The sequence below is a fragment of the Ovis canadensis genome, chromosome 24 (genome assembly GCF_042477335.2).
Source record: "Ovis canadensis isolate MfBH-ARS-UI-01 breed Bighorn chromosome 24, ARS-UI_OviCan_v2, whole genome shotgun sequence".
Lineage (NCBI taxonomy): Eukaryota > Metazoa > Chordata > Mammalia > Artiodactyla > Bovidae > Ovis > Ovis canadensis.
Window position 1 is genome coordinate 40480742 of NC_091268.1, and position 12840 is coordinate 40493581.

General features: G+C 49.5%; 1 protein-coding gene across 4 annotated transcripts in view; it reads left to right on the plus strand.

Annotated features, from left to right (window-relative positions):
* Positions 1-12840, plus strand: part of KATNIP (katanin interacting protein) — a 233032-nt gene that overhangs the window by 152799 nt on the left and 67393 nt on the right. For all 4 annotated transcript variants that reach the window (XM_069570404.1, XM_069570402.1, XM_069570403.1 and 1 more), the window contains one exon: positions 8276-8413. In XM_069570404.1, the coding sequence (XP_069426505.1) occupies positions 8276-8413 (138 nt within the window). The remainder of the gene's footprint in view (positions 1-8275; positions 8414-12840) is intronic.

The following is a 12840-nucleotide window of genomic DNA, read 5'->3' on the forward strand; positions in this document are numbered from 1 at the left end:
TTTGGTGGAAATTGACGAGCTCATAAAATGTTTATGGAAGTTCAAAGAATATAGAATAGCCCTCAAAAGTGTTGGGAAAAAATAAAGTTGGAAGACTCACACTTCCCAATTTCAAAACTTACTGCCAAGTCACAGTAATTAAGACTTTGTGGTTCTGGCTTAAGTATAGACATATAGATCAATGGAGCGCAACTGAGACTGCAGAAATAGATGCATGCATCTCTTGTCAATTCTTCTTTAACAAGGATGCCAATCCCATTCGATGAGGAAAGAATAATTTTGTTTCAACAAATGGCATCAGGACAACTGGATTTCCACATGCAAAACAATTAAGTTGGACTCTTCTCTCACACCATCTACAAAAGCTAACTCAATGGATCAAAGACCTTGAAACTTTTATAGTTTTAAGGGCATAAAACTCTTTGATGAAAACATAGGTACAAATCTTCGTAGCTTGGAATTTTTCAATGGAGTTTTAGGTACGACACCCAAAGCATAAACAACAAAAGAAAAAAATAGATAAGACCTCATCAAAATTTGAAACCATTTTTGCTTTGAGGAACATTACCAAGAAAGTGAAAGGCAACCTACAGAAAAGGGAGAAACTGTTTGCAGATCATATATCTGAGAAGAGCCTTGTATCCAGAATATGTGAAGAACTCAGACGCGACAGCAAAAAGACAAACAGCCCAGTGAGAAAAGGCCAAAGTACTTTGAATAGATATTTCTCAAAAGATTTACAAATGGCCAACAGGCACATGAAAAGATGCTCAACATCATTAGTCATTCAGTTCAGTTCAGTTCAGTCACTCAGTCATGTCCAACTCTTCGCGACCCCATGGACTGCAGCATGCCAGGCTTTCCTGTCCATCACCAACTCCTGGAGCTTGTTCAAACTCATGTCCATCCAGTCGGTGATGCCATCCAACCATTTCATCCTCTGCCGTCCCCTTGTCCTCCTGCCTTCAGTCTTTCCCTCATTAGTTATTAGGGAAATGCAAAGCAAAACCACAAAGATATACTTCATACCCATTAGTTTGCTATACTTAAAAAAAAAAAAGAAAACAGGAATAACAAGTGTTGTAAACATATGGAAAAATTGGAATCATCACACCTTGCTGTTGGGAATGTAAAAGGAAAATGGCATAGCCATTGTGCAAAACAGTTTGGCAGTCCCTCAAAACATTAAATGTAGGGACTTGCCTGGTGGTCCAGTGGCTGAGACTCTGCATTCCCAGTGCAGGCTAGGGTTCCATCCCTGGTGAGGAGAACTAGATCCCACATGCTGTAACTAAGATCCAGCACAGCCAAATAAATAAATGATTTTTTAAAATTAAATGTACAGTTACCATGTGACCAGGCATTTCCACTTCTAGGTATATATCCAAGAAAATAAAAAAATATTCACACAAACACTTGTACACAAATGTTCATAGCACTGTTATTCATAATGACCAAAAGGTGGAAATAACCCAGATGGCCATCAAATGATGCACGGATAAACACCTGTGGTCTGTCCATACAATGGGGTATTATTTGGTCGTAAACAGGAGCAAAGTCCTGAATAAACTTGGATAACTAGAAAGCATCATGCTGAATCACTAGACAGCACCATGCTGAAAGACGAAGTCGGACATAAAAGACCATATATGTTGTATGACTGCATTTATATGAAATGTCCAGAATAGGCAAGTCCGTAGAGACAAAAGGTAGTCTAGTGGGTACCAAGGACAGAGGAAATGTAGGAATGGGGAGTGACTGCTAAAGGGTACGGGGTTTCTTTGAGGGGCAATAAAGTATGCTGGAAACAGATAATGGTGATGGTTGGACAACCTCATGAATACACTAAAAAGCCACTGACTTGTCCACTTTAAAGTGGTGGTTTTGTATATGTGAATTTTATCTCCCTTTCTTTTGGCCACGCTCTGTGGGCATGCACCCCCTGCAGTGGAAGCGTGGAGCCTTAGCCACTGGGCCACCAGAGCGATCCCTCAATTTTTAATAAGGTAGAGAGAGGTCCATGTGCCTTTGTCTTGCTTCCCCAGTGGTAACATCGTATGTGACCACAGTACATCATCAAAGCTAGGACACTGACATCAGTATAACGAGCAGACCCTCATACACTTGTTTGTGCATGTGTGTGTGTACGTTCTTTTCAATTCTGTCACGTGTAGATTCATGTAACCACGCCACAGCAACATACAGAAGAGTTCTATCACCTCAAAGGAATCCCCTCATTGGGACCCTTTCTAACCATCCCACCCCCTGCCTGTCCCTAACACGGGCGGCCATCAATCTGTTCTCTATAATTTTTGTCATTTCAAGAATGTCATAGGGACCTCCCTGGCAGTCCCATGGTTAAGATTCCATGCTTCCAGCACAGGGGATATGGGTTCAATCCCTGGTTGGGGAACTAAGATCCCACATGCCATGCTGCACAGCAACCCCCCCTACCCCAAATGCCATATGCATGGGATCATACTGTATGTAACCTTTCTGAGATTGACTTTTTCCCACTCAGGGTAATGCCCTTGAGGCTTCCCTGGTGGCTCAGACAGTAAAGAATCTGCCTGCAATTCAGGAGACCCAGGTTTGATCCCTGGGTCGGGAAGATCCCCTGGAGAAGGGAGTGGCTGCCCACTCCAGTATTCTTGCCTGGAGAATCCCGTGGACAGAGGAGCCTGGCAGGCTGCAGTCCATGGGGTTGCAAAGAGTCAGATATGACTGAGCAACTAACAACAGCAACAGCATAATGCCATTGACACCTATCCAAATTGTTGCATCAATAGTTTGTTCCCTTCTTTAAAAAATGTATTTATTTTTGGCTGTGCTGGGTCTTTGCTGCTGCACAGGCTTGCTCTAGTTGTGGCAGGCGGGGTTACTCGCGAATTGTGGAGCTCAGGCTCCTCATTGCGGTGGCGTCTCTTGGGGCAGACCATGGGCTCTTGGACACGTGGGCTTAGTTGACCCGCACACGGGGGCTCTTCCCGGACCAGCGATCGAACGTGTGTCCCCTGCATTGGCAGACAAATTCTTTTTTTTCTTCAATTAACCTGTTTATTTTATTTGGAGTCTTCTGGGTAGTATTTTTAAATTTTATTTATTTTTTAATTGAAGGATAATTGCTTTACAGAATTTTGTTGTTTTCTGTCAAACCTCAACGTGAATCAGCCATGCTAAGTTGCTTCAGTCATGTCCGACTCTGTGCGACCTCATAGATGGCAGCCCACCAGGCTCCTCAGTCCACGGGATTGTCTAGGCAAGAATACTGGAATGGGTTGCTGTTTCCTTCTCCGAATCAGCCATCAGTTCAGTTCAGTTCAGTCGCTCAGTCGTGTCCGACTCTTTGCGACCCCATGAATCGCAGCACGCCAGGCCTCCCTGTCCATCACCAACTCCTGGAGTTCACTCAGACTCACGTCCATCGAGTCGTTGATGCCATCCAGCCATCTCGTCCTCTGTCATCCCCTTCTCCTCCTGCCCCCAATCCCTCCCAGCATCAGAGTCTTTTCTAATGAGTCAACTCTTCACATGAGGTGGCCAAAGTACTGGAGTTTCAGCTTTAGCATCATTCCTTCCAAAGAAATCCCAGGGCTGATCTCCTTTAGAATGGACTGGTTGGATCTCCTTGCAGTCCAAGGGACTCTCAAGAGTCTTCTCCAACACCACGGTTCAAAAGCATTAATTCTTTGGCGCTCAGCTTTCTTCACAGTCCAACTCTCACATCCATACATGACCACTGGAAAAACCATAGCCTTGACTAGACAGACCTTTGTTGGCGTTCTAATATGCTGTCTAGGTTGCTCATAACTTTTCTTCCAAGGAGCAAGCGTCTTTTAATTTCATGGCTGCAGTTACCATCTGCAGTGATTTTGGAGCCCAAAAAAATAAAGTCTGACACTGTTTCTACTGTTTCCCCATCTATTTCCCATGAAGTGATGGGACATAGGTATACACATATCCCCTCCCTCTTGAATGTCCCCCGCATCCTCCTTCCCATCCCTCTAGGTTGATACAGAGCCCCTGTTTGAGTTTCCTGAGACATACAGCAAATTCCTGTTGGCTATCTATTGTACATATGGTAGTGTAAGTTTCCATGTTATTCTCTCCATACATCTCACCCTCGCCTCCCCTCTCCCCGTGTCCGTAAGTCTGTTCTCTGTGTCTGTTTTTCCATTGCTGCCCTGGAAATAAATTCTTCGGTACCATCTTTTTAGATTCCGTTTGTGTGCCTTAGTATACAGTATTTCTCCTTCTCTTTCTGACTTCACTCTGCATAGTAGGCTCTAGGTTCCCCACCAGGGAAGTCCAGTTTGTTTCCTTTTAAGATGCTAACTTATTAAAGCGAGGCTACTTCTGAGGGCTGTCCAGCATCACTCTGAGGGTGTGTGGATCTGTGTCGGGTTAATGTTGGAGACAGCAGCACCTTCCTTAGGAGTTAGAAAGAGACCTCCTGAGAGAGGCCTTCTCTGACCGTCGATTTTAAAATTGCCATTCTGGTGGCTATTAATAATTCTCCTATGTTTGCTTCATCAGATGTTTCCCCCTGCTTGTTTTTGTTTTTTTTTTTTTATCCCTTGGCAATGTGACTTGTTTGCCTCCTCTGCTCACCCAGAGCCGGGACTGTCTAGGCCGGGATCCCCGCACTCAGGATTTGTTGAGCAAGCGGGTAGTAGATACCGCTGGTGCCTGCCCTGGTCCTTCACCCCTCCCACTGCGGTCCTTGCTGGCTGCTCTTCCGCCTGCCAGCAAACACCTCTCTCCTATGGAAGGTTTGTTTTCTGGCCTCCAGGACCCTTTTTGCTTCCGCTGCAGCAGGTCCAAACTGGCGGGGAGTGGAGCCCCCGGGAGCAGCTCTGAAGCTTTGCAGATGGGAGTTGGAGTATGGGCACAATGATGGGAACTGGAGTGTGGATACACACCAGCTCCTTCGTCCTTCCCTGTCTAAATCAACTCCTTATACTGGAATCCTTGCCTCAGGGTCTGCTCCTGGGGGAACCCAGACCAAGACAGAGTGATTGAATGAGTGAATGAAAACCCTGAGTTTGAATCCTCACTCCAAGGACTTCCCTGTGGTCCACTGGGTAAGACTCCACACTCCCAGTGCAGGGGCCCAGGTTCGATCCCTGGTCAGAGAACTAGATCCTACATGCCGTAACTAAAGATTCTGATTGCCTCAACTAAGACCCAGCACAGACAAATAAATCTATCTTTCAAACAATTCTCACTCCACCACATGTGCAAACCACATCTTTGATGGACTCGGATCTTCCTTCAGTGACTCACCATCCATCTCCCTGTTCCCAGGGCTTGGAGGGAACCCAATGGAATAACAGCAGCAGTGCCCAGGTGCCCTAATTGTTGTTCGACACTCTTGATTACCACCTGCGATGGGCAGGTGCAGCTGACATCCTGCCTGCTGGGCTGGCACCTGGAGGTTTGCCCAGTGAGCCTTGGGTCAGCCTTTGGCGGCTTTCCGCAGCCTTCCTCCCAGGCATTCTGTCAGTGGAAAGGAAGAGTCAGAAGGCCCAGTGGCTAATGAGGTTCAGAGTTACCTGTAGATTAACGTTCTCTGACTCTGAACAGCACGATTCCCGCTTAGCCCTCCCGCTGACAGAAATGTGATGGGAAATCAATTACAGTCCCCGCACTGGCGTCTAAGGGTCAGCCTTCCATCTCTGCCGTTGTCAGGCAGCCTCAGCAACCCATTCTAGGCTCCAGCTCAGAGCAGGGATGAGACATCCCCGCTGGGTTTGGAGATGTGCTTTCCTGACCCCTCGCAGCTGCCCAGAGCACTAGAAGTTCCAGCAGAGCTCAAGAAACTTGCCAGGATAAGTCAGAAGCCCTTGAACTCATCTCAGCAGCGTCCCCCCTCCTGAAAGGCACCATTGTCCCCGGGACAAGCCACCTCTGTCCTCCGTGCAGCTGGAGACTGCGCCTCATGTCTCCTGGGGGCCAGCAGACCCTCCGAGGCGGCCAGCGTCCCCCCTTCTCTGCTCTGTCAAGTAGCAGGCACGGTCCTGGGGACGGGAGCCCATGGAGATGTCCTCAGATACAGGGCGATGCTCCTTCTAGATAAAAGGGGCAACTTCAGCCAGTGTCAGAGATGCACATTGCTTATTGGGATTTGTGGTTGTCAGCCCCTAAGCAGGGACCCTAAACTTGAATGCCTGCATTTAAGGGGCCGGGCAAAAGCATAACCGGGGAGGCGAAATGAGTGTGGAACAGCAGTAAGTGCTGGGGACTGGGGCCCTGGCCACCAGGGGGTGTACTCAGCTCCAGCTGTCAGGGACCCCATGTTGCCACGTCTTCTGAGTCTATAGACAAGCCAGGCATCTACCTCTGAGGAGCAGGAGATATTTTCCATCTTTAACTTTTGGCAACAAGTTGCCTTTTCCAGAAAGCAACCACAACAGCACTTAGTGAGCTACACAAAATAGCTCTGCCGGCCAGATCGTTTTAGTCTCTTCTTGAAAGTTTCAGCGAGGGACTTCCCTGGTGGTCCATTGGTTAGGACTCTGAGCTTCCAATGCAGGGGACGTGGGTTCAATCCTTGGTTGGGGAACAAAGATCCCACAGGCCCTGCGCCACAGCCAAAGAAAGAAAAATAAAGTTTCCGTGAGAGGACAGATATTAGCAGGTGAATTTCGTGTATTCAGTCATTTCTTTATTCGACTGTTGTTCCAAAAATTCGATTCAGAGGTTTTTGTTGTCGTTTCCCAGGTGCCAAGGAACTGTGCTGAATGCTAAAGGTTCTGGAGTGAATGAGAAGAGCTTTGAAGCTGAGTGTGTGTGTGTGTGTTATTGGGGTGGGGGGTGACATAGACTTGAAGACAGGGAATCGTGGGGCACCGAGTAAATGATACCCGCAGGCGTATTGAGGAGCTATGGGCACCTAGATGGGGGAGTGATTGTGTCAAGGGGAAGGGTGACTGAGAGGGTGACGGTACACTGGAGCTGAATTTCCCAGGGTGAGGACAGAAGAGCGGTGTGTTTTTGGTTTTGTTTTTTATCTATTTGTTTATTTTTGGCTGCCCCGAGTCTTAATGTTGCTCTGCACGGGCTTTCTCTAGTTGCAACGAGCAGATGCAACCCTCTAGTTGTGGAACATGGGCTTAGTTGCTCCGCGGCACGTGGGATCTTCCCGGACCAGGGAACCCGTGTCCCCTGCATTGTCAGGCAGATTCTCAACCACTGGACCACCAGGGAAGCCCCAGGGCAGGAGAGTATTGCGCATGGAAGCCCAGCCGGTGCAAAGGCACAGAAGCCACGCCAGCATGGAGATGCTGGGGAGCAGCTGTGGGTTTTGTCCAGACAGAGAGCAGAAGAGGTGCCCAAAGAGACGAGGGGAGCCAACCGGAGCTGAGAAGTCCCCTCCCCACCCCCATTTCTCCTTTCCACCTCTATCCCAAGCGCTCATGATACAAAATCTTGCTGGTGCGAATGAAAATGCCAGCCAGACTGCCCTGCCCCTCTGCCTCTGGGGCCTTGAGAGTGGGCTCGGCAGCTTATCCGGCAGGCGGAAACTGCACGGGGGGTCCCGAGGCTTGGAAGCCCTGAAGGGAACAGAATAAATCCCAAGGCTCAGTGCCATGGCCCCGTCCCAACAGACGCCTGAGCCAGGTTCTTTCTTTTCTATTCTTACATTTTTAAAATTCTACAGGGTTTTACAAAAGAAAATCAAAGGCTCTGTTTGCCAGGTTAATCAAACAAGCGCACGTAGTGGCTCTTTTCCCGTCCTTCCCCCTTCGGTGGGTCTCTCTCCCCGCAAAGCCGATTAGGTTGATTAAAATAAAGCCCGCTGCAATTTAAATTCAGTCTGGTTGGCAGGGCCGAGGGGCCCCTGTGGCGGCTTTGTGCGGGGTCGGGGTCGAGGGTCGAGGGTCAGTAGCCTGCTCCCAAGAGCGATCCAGATGGGGTGAGATCTAAGATGCCACCAGGGATGATGTACAGGGGGCAGCTGGCTTCCCACCCTTATCCTTCCCTGGTTTCCATAGTCACTGCTCATTTACTGTGGGTGGTGGTGGTGGTTTAGTCGCTCAGTGTGTCCCGGACTCTTTTGTGACCCCATGGGCTGTAGCCTGCCAGGCTCCTCTATTCAGGGGATTTCCCAGGCAAGAATACTGGAGTGGGTTGCCATTTCCTTCTCCAGGGATCTTCCTGATTGAACCCACGTCTCCTGCATTGCAGCCTGAGCCAAAACTGGGAGGATTACTGTGGGGTAAGGCAGAAATGTGCTAACCATAACAACATCCTTCTCCTGCTGGCATTTCAGGGCAAGAAAGACCCTTCCCTGTGGACGTGCCCCTTCCACCCACCGCTCCAGCTCTTTTTTGTTATCCGCAACACGGGACAGCTGCGTGACTTTGGTCTAACCAAGATCAAGGTTTGGAATTACTGGACGGCTGATGGTGTAAGTAACAGGCTCCGGTTCCTCACTGAGCATTTGACTGATGGCAGCACGTAGCATTTTCCATAACCAGATTCATTCCCCCAGCTGCAAAATGAGGACCAGGTGGCCCCACTGCCCTTCCTCCTGGGTGTAGCAAGCACCTGCTGGGGACTTTCACTTCGCACTGTCAGAGCCCCCCAGGAACAGAGCCTTTGCTGCAGGTCGGGCCTCGGGGGGAACTGGAGAAACATGAACTGAGGCTCCATTTTAACAGATAAGGAAACAGATATATGGAGAGATTATGTCATGTGGCCCAAGTCACACAGCCAGTGAGTGTCAGAGTGAGAATCTGAACCCCCACAATTGGACTCCAGGCCCATTTGCTTCGCCAGCGCTTCTCAAACCATAATCCTCCATGACCCCCTTGGGATCTTGATTAAATACAGGTCCTAATGAGATGGTTGGATGGCGTCACTGATTCAATGGACATGAACTTGTACGAAGTCCGAGAGATGGTGAGGGAAAGGGAGGCCTGGCGTGCTATAGTCCATGGGGTCACAAAGAGTCGGATACGACTTAGTGACTGGAAAACGGCAATCCAGCAAGTCTAGGGCGGGCCCAAGATTCTGTGTGTGCGGCCAGTTCCGAGGTGTACCAGCGCTCCTGCTGTGCGCCCCACTCCAAACAGCCAGGCTTTTCACTTCTATGCTCTTTGGCCTCTCTGATTTCAGAGCCCTTCCCCTTCTTCTTACCCTCATACCACTACCCACCCCCAGGTCCTCATTCTTGCTTTCTCTAAGTTATTTTCCACGTATTCATTTGCATTTATTCCTTCACTGAATACTGGTTCTTGAGCACATCCTAGGTACCATCAGGTTTCACGATCGATTCTGAAGACACTGATATAAAGACACAGTCTATGCTTTGGGGTATCCGTTGTCTAAGAGCTGGCAGACAAGTGATGTAGATAGATGAAGGAGACAGTGTGATGAAGACCTTGATCAAGCTGAACCCAGAGTGCCATGGGTTTCAGATAGAAACCTCAGGGACTCTGCAGGGAACTCAGTCAGTGAGGAGGGACAGAACTTGGTTTCCCTTCTTTTGATAGAAAGGGGGGCATGAACATTCTACCTTCCTTTATAAGTGGCCATAAGGAAATTGATAGTACAAGCGAGATGATAAATGGGGACCAGTTCTCAGCCTCAGTCTTGTTAGGGAGACACGGGCCTGTTGGGGAGTGCAGCAGACTGGCCAACACATGGCCCAGTTTAGCGGCAGGCCGTTTTTCAGTTTTAACTAATGTTCGCTATGGAGCAATGCCAGCCAGCGCTGTCATCTTCCCAGCATTCCCAGGGAGCTGGAAATCTGAGTTGAGCTATTTAGTTTGCAAATGTCAGTAGCTAACTTAAATTCTTCCGGAACCACCATATCCGTGCATGTTCAGTCGTGTCCAGCTGTTTGGGACCATCAGGCTCCTGTGTCCCTTTTCCAGGCAAGAATAGTGGAGTGGGTTGCATTTCCTTCTCCACGGGATCTTCCTAGCCCAGGGATCAAATCTGAGTCTCCTGCATTGGCAGGCAGATTCTTTACCACTGTACTACCTGGGAAGACGAAACCACCATGTAGTGCAAACCAAATTCATCTTTGAGCCAGAGCTGGCTGTTCCCAGCTTGCACCCTGAAGGAGGAGGGTGTCCACCTCGAGCTGGAAGAGGTCAGGGAAGGTGTGAAGGGAGAGCACACCTGAGCTCTAGTGGGAAGAGAAGCCTTGAGCCAGGCAGACAAGGGAAAGTATCTCCAGGTAGAGGGAGATACTTGGACGAAAAGAGGTGTGGAAAAGTATAGCCTCCTAACCGCTCTCCCTAATCCCAGGCCCAGGCCTCTGGTTTGTCTCCAGTAGCCCCTGGGAGGTCTGATCATGACTATGGTTTCAAACCCTCAACTTCAGTCAGTTCAGTCACTCAGTAGTGTCCGACTCTTTGCAACCCCATGAACTGTGGCACACCAGCCTTCCCTGTCCATCACCAATTCCTGGAGCTTGCTCAAAGTCATGTCCATTGAGTCAGTGATGCCATCCAACCATCTCATCCTCTGTTGTCCCCTTCTCCTCCTGCCTTCAATCTTTCCCAGCATCAGGGTCTTTTCTAAGGAGTCAGTTCTTTGCATCAGGTGGCCAAAGTATTGGAGCTTCAGCTTCAGCATCAGTCCTTCCAATGCTCAAACTTCAAAGGCTTTCCTTGATCCAGAAAATCCAGGTCAGACCTCTGAGTGTGACATCAGAGCCCCTTAATCCCCATATGTCATGCCTGCCTCTCTCTCAGCACCTGCCCCTTGTTCACGCCCCCCTCCAGAGTGCCAGCTGCTCTTGGGGCTCTCCACCAGCCTTCCTTGTAGGCACAACTTTAGTCCCCGGCCCCTCCTGTCTCACTCAACTCCAGGTGCTTGTCAATGCCTCATATTCCTGGAAGACCCAGGCATCACTTTCTCTAGGCTGCTCACCTGACCCCCAACCCTTGTGCACTTCTGTACCACATGAACTAGTTACATCACCCCTAGATCAGGATACACACCTGCCTCCCCCATCACCCAGGGGGCATCTTGGGAGCAGGGCCTGAGACTTCACCACTGTTCTATTCCAAGTAGCAAATCATGGCTATCTAATGAGTGAATGAGTTCATTCCCCTAAGAGCCGGTAAGCAGTTGCCTCATCCTCCTTGAGATCCAGACGAGTGACCTAGAGCAGGAGATGCCTTCCACAGGTGCTACTGCAGGTTAGAGGCCAACCAGGAGACGCCGAGCCTCGTCCCTCCTTCCCGTCCTCTCCTCCCTCCTGCAGCTCTTCCTGCTGGTTCTCCACCCACCCACTCACCCAGCCATCCCTCCACGTGTGCTCAGTTGCTTCACTTGTGTCTGACTCTTTGTGACCCTATGGACTAGTCTCACCAGGCTCCTCTGTCTATGGGATTTTCCAGGCAAGAATACTGGAGTGGGTTGCCATTTCCAGGGGATCTTCTCCATCCAGGGATAGAATCCACATCTCCAGGTGGATTCTTTACCACTGAGCCATCCCTCCAGCTCCCAGATAAACATCTGCTAGGCTCTGGGGATCTAGGTGCTAACGTGGCAGACACAGTCCCAGCCAGCTCTGTTGACACACGACACTCCTCAGTGAAGTAACAAAACGCTTTCTCTGATTTATGTTTTTTCTTTAAAAAACAAATGCCTAAAGTTTAAATTTGAGAAACAGTCTAAACCACTGGATAAGTGAGGAGGTTCCTGTGGGCCTATCAGGTTCTCCTCCCCACCCCCATGGCCAGTTTTGACCCAGGGTGTATACGGGGCTGTCCTCCAGGCCCGAGATGGAGCCCCAGCCCTGAGTAGTGGGCTCCCAGCATCTCAGGCCAGGTCCTCCAGTCCACCCAACACTTCCTGGCAGGCGGTCATCAGCATCTTCTGGAATGAGTAATGAAACAGCACTGACTGCTCAAGCCTGTGCCCTGTAGCCCGGCCCTGTCATTGACTATACAGCTCAGGCCAAGAAAAGAGGATTTTTATGTGCTGGATTACAAAGGAGATAAGCTTCATCTCTTTTGGCCGCAGCCTGCCTTTCTTCTTTAACCTGCACTCAGCCTTCCCTGTGTGCCGAGAATAGAAAAGAGGGCCAGGACGTCAGGGCATCGTGGCGGGCGCTCCGGGGGGCAGCCGGCTGTGGGGATCAGAGACTCGGGGTGTTCCGACAGAGGAGCGCGTGCAGGACCGCAGGCCCCGGCAGGGCCACCACTTACATAACGCACAGCCATCTGTTGCCAGCATTTTCCGGGGGCAGAAAGCACAAACAAATGCAGCTGCAGGTTGGTTTGATTTAATATTCTCCGGTGAATGCTATTACTGTGTGTTTTAGAGGAGATAAAATGAGAGTTTATAGAAATATAGCTCAGCCCGGTAGACATGGCTTGTTAAGACGGGTGTTTTGTGTCTGGGAATCCGAGGAAGCAAAGTTCAACATGAGGCACTAATCCAACCAAGGCTTATTTACAGCATAAGAAAAGAAGGTGCTGCAAGAATGGGAGTCTCTTATTGGAAGATCTGCTGCCTGTTTAAATCCCTGGGCTAACTTGGATGGGCTCCGTCACCCTCTTTAGGTAGTGCGGGGATTCAGAGCTGGCCCGGAGGAGAGGACTTCCGGGCAGGGTAAGGACTCGGAAGCCAGCATCGGTTCACGCAGCCGCACAGGGCAGCCTGCAGATGTGGGTGCTCATCACGGCCACTGTTTTACCCAGCATAGCACGCATCGGGCAGGCATGAGGCCCCGAATAGGGGCTCCATAAACACTTTTTCCTTAAATAATTTTATTTACTTATTTATTTATTTTTGGCTCTGCTGGGTCCTCATTGCTGCGCGGGTTTTCTCTGGTAGCGGCAAGCGGGGTCCACTCTCCAGTTGGGGTGC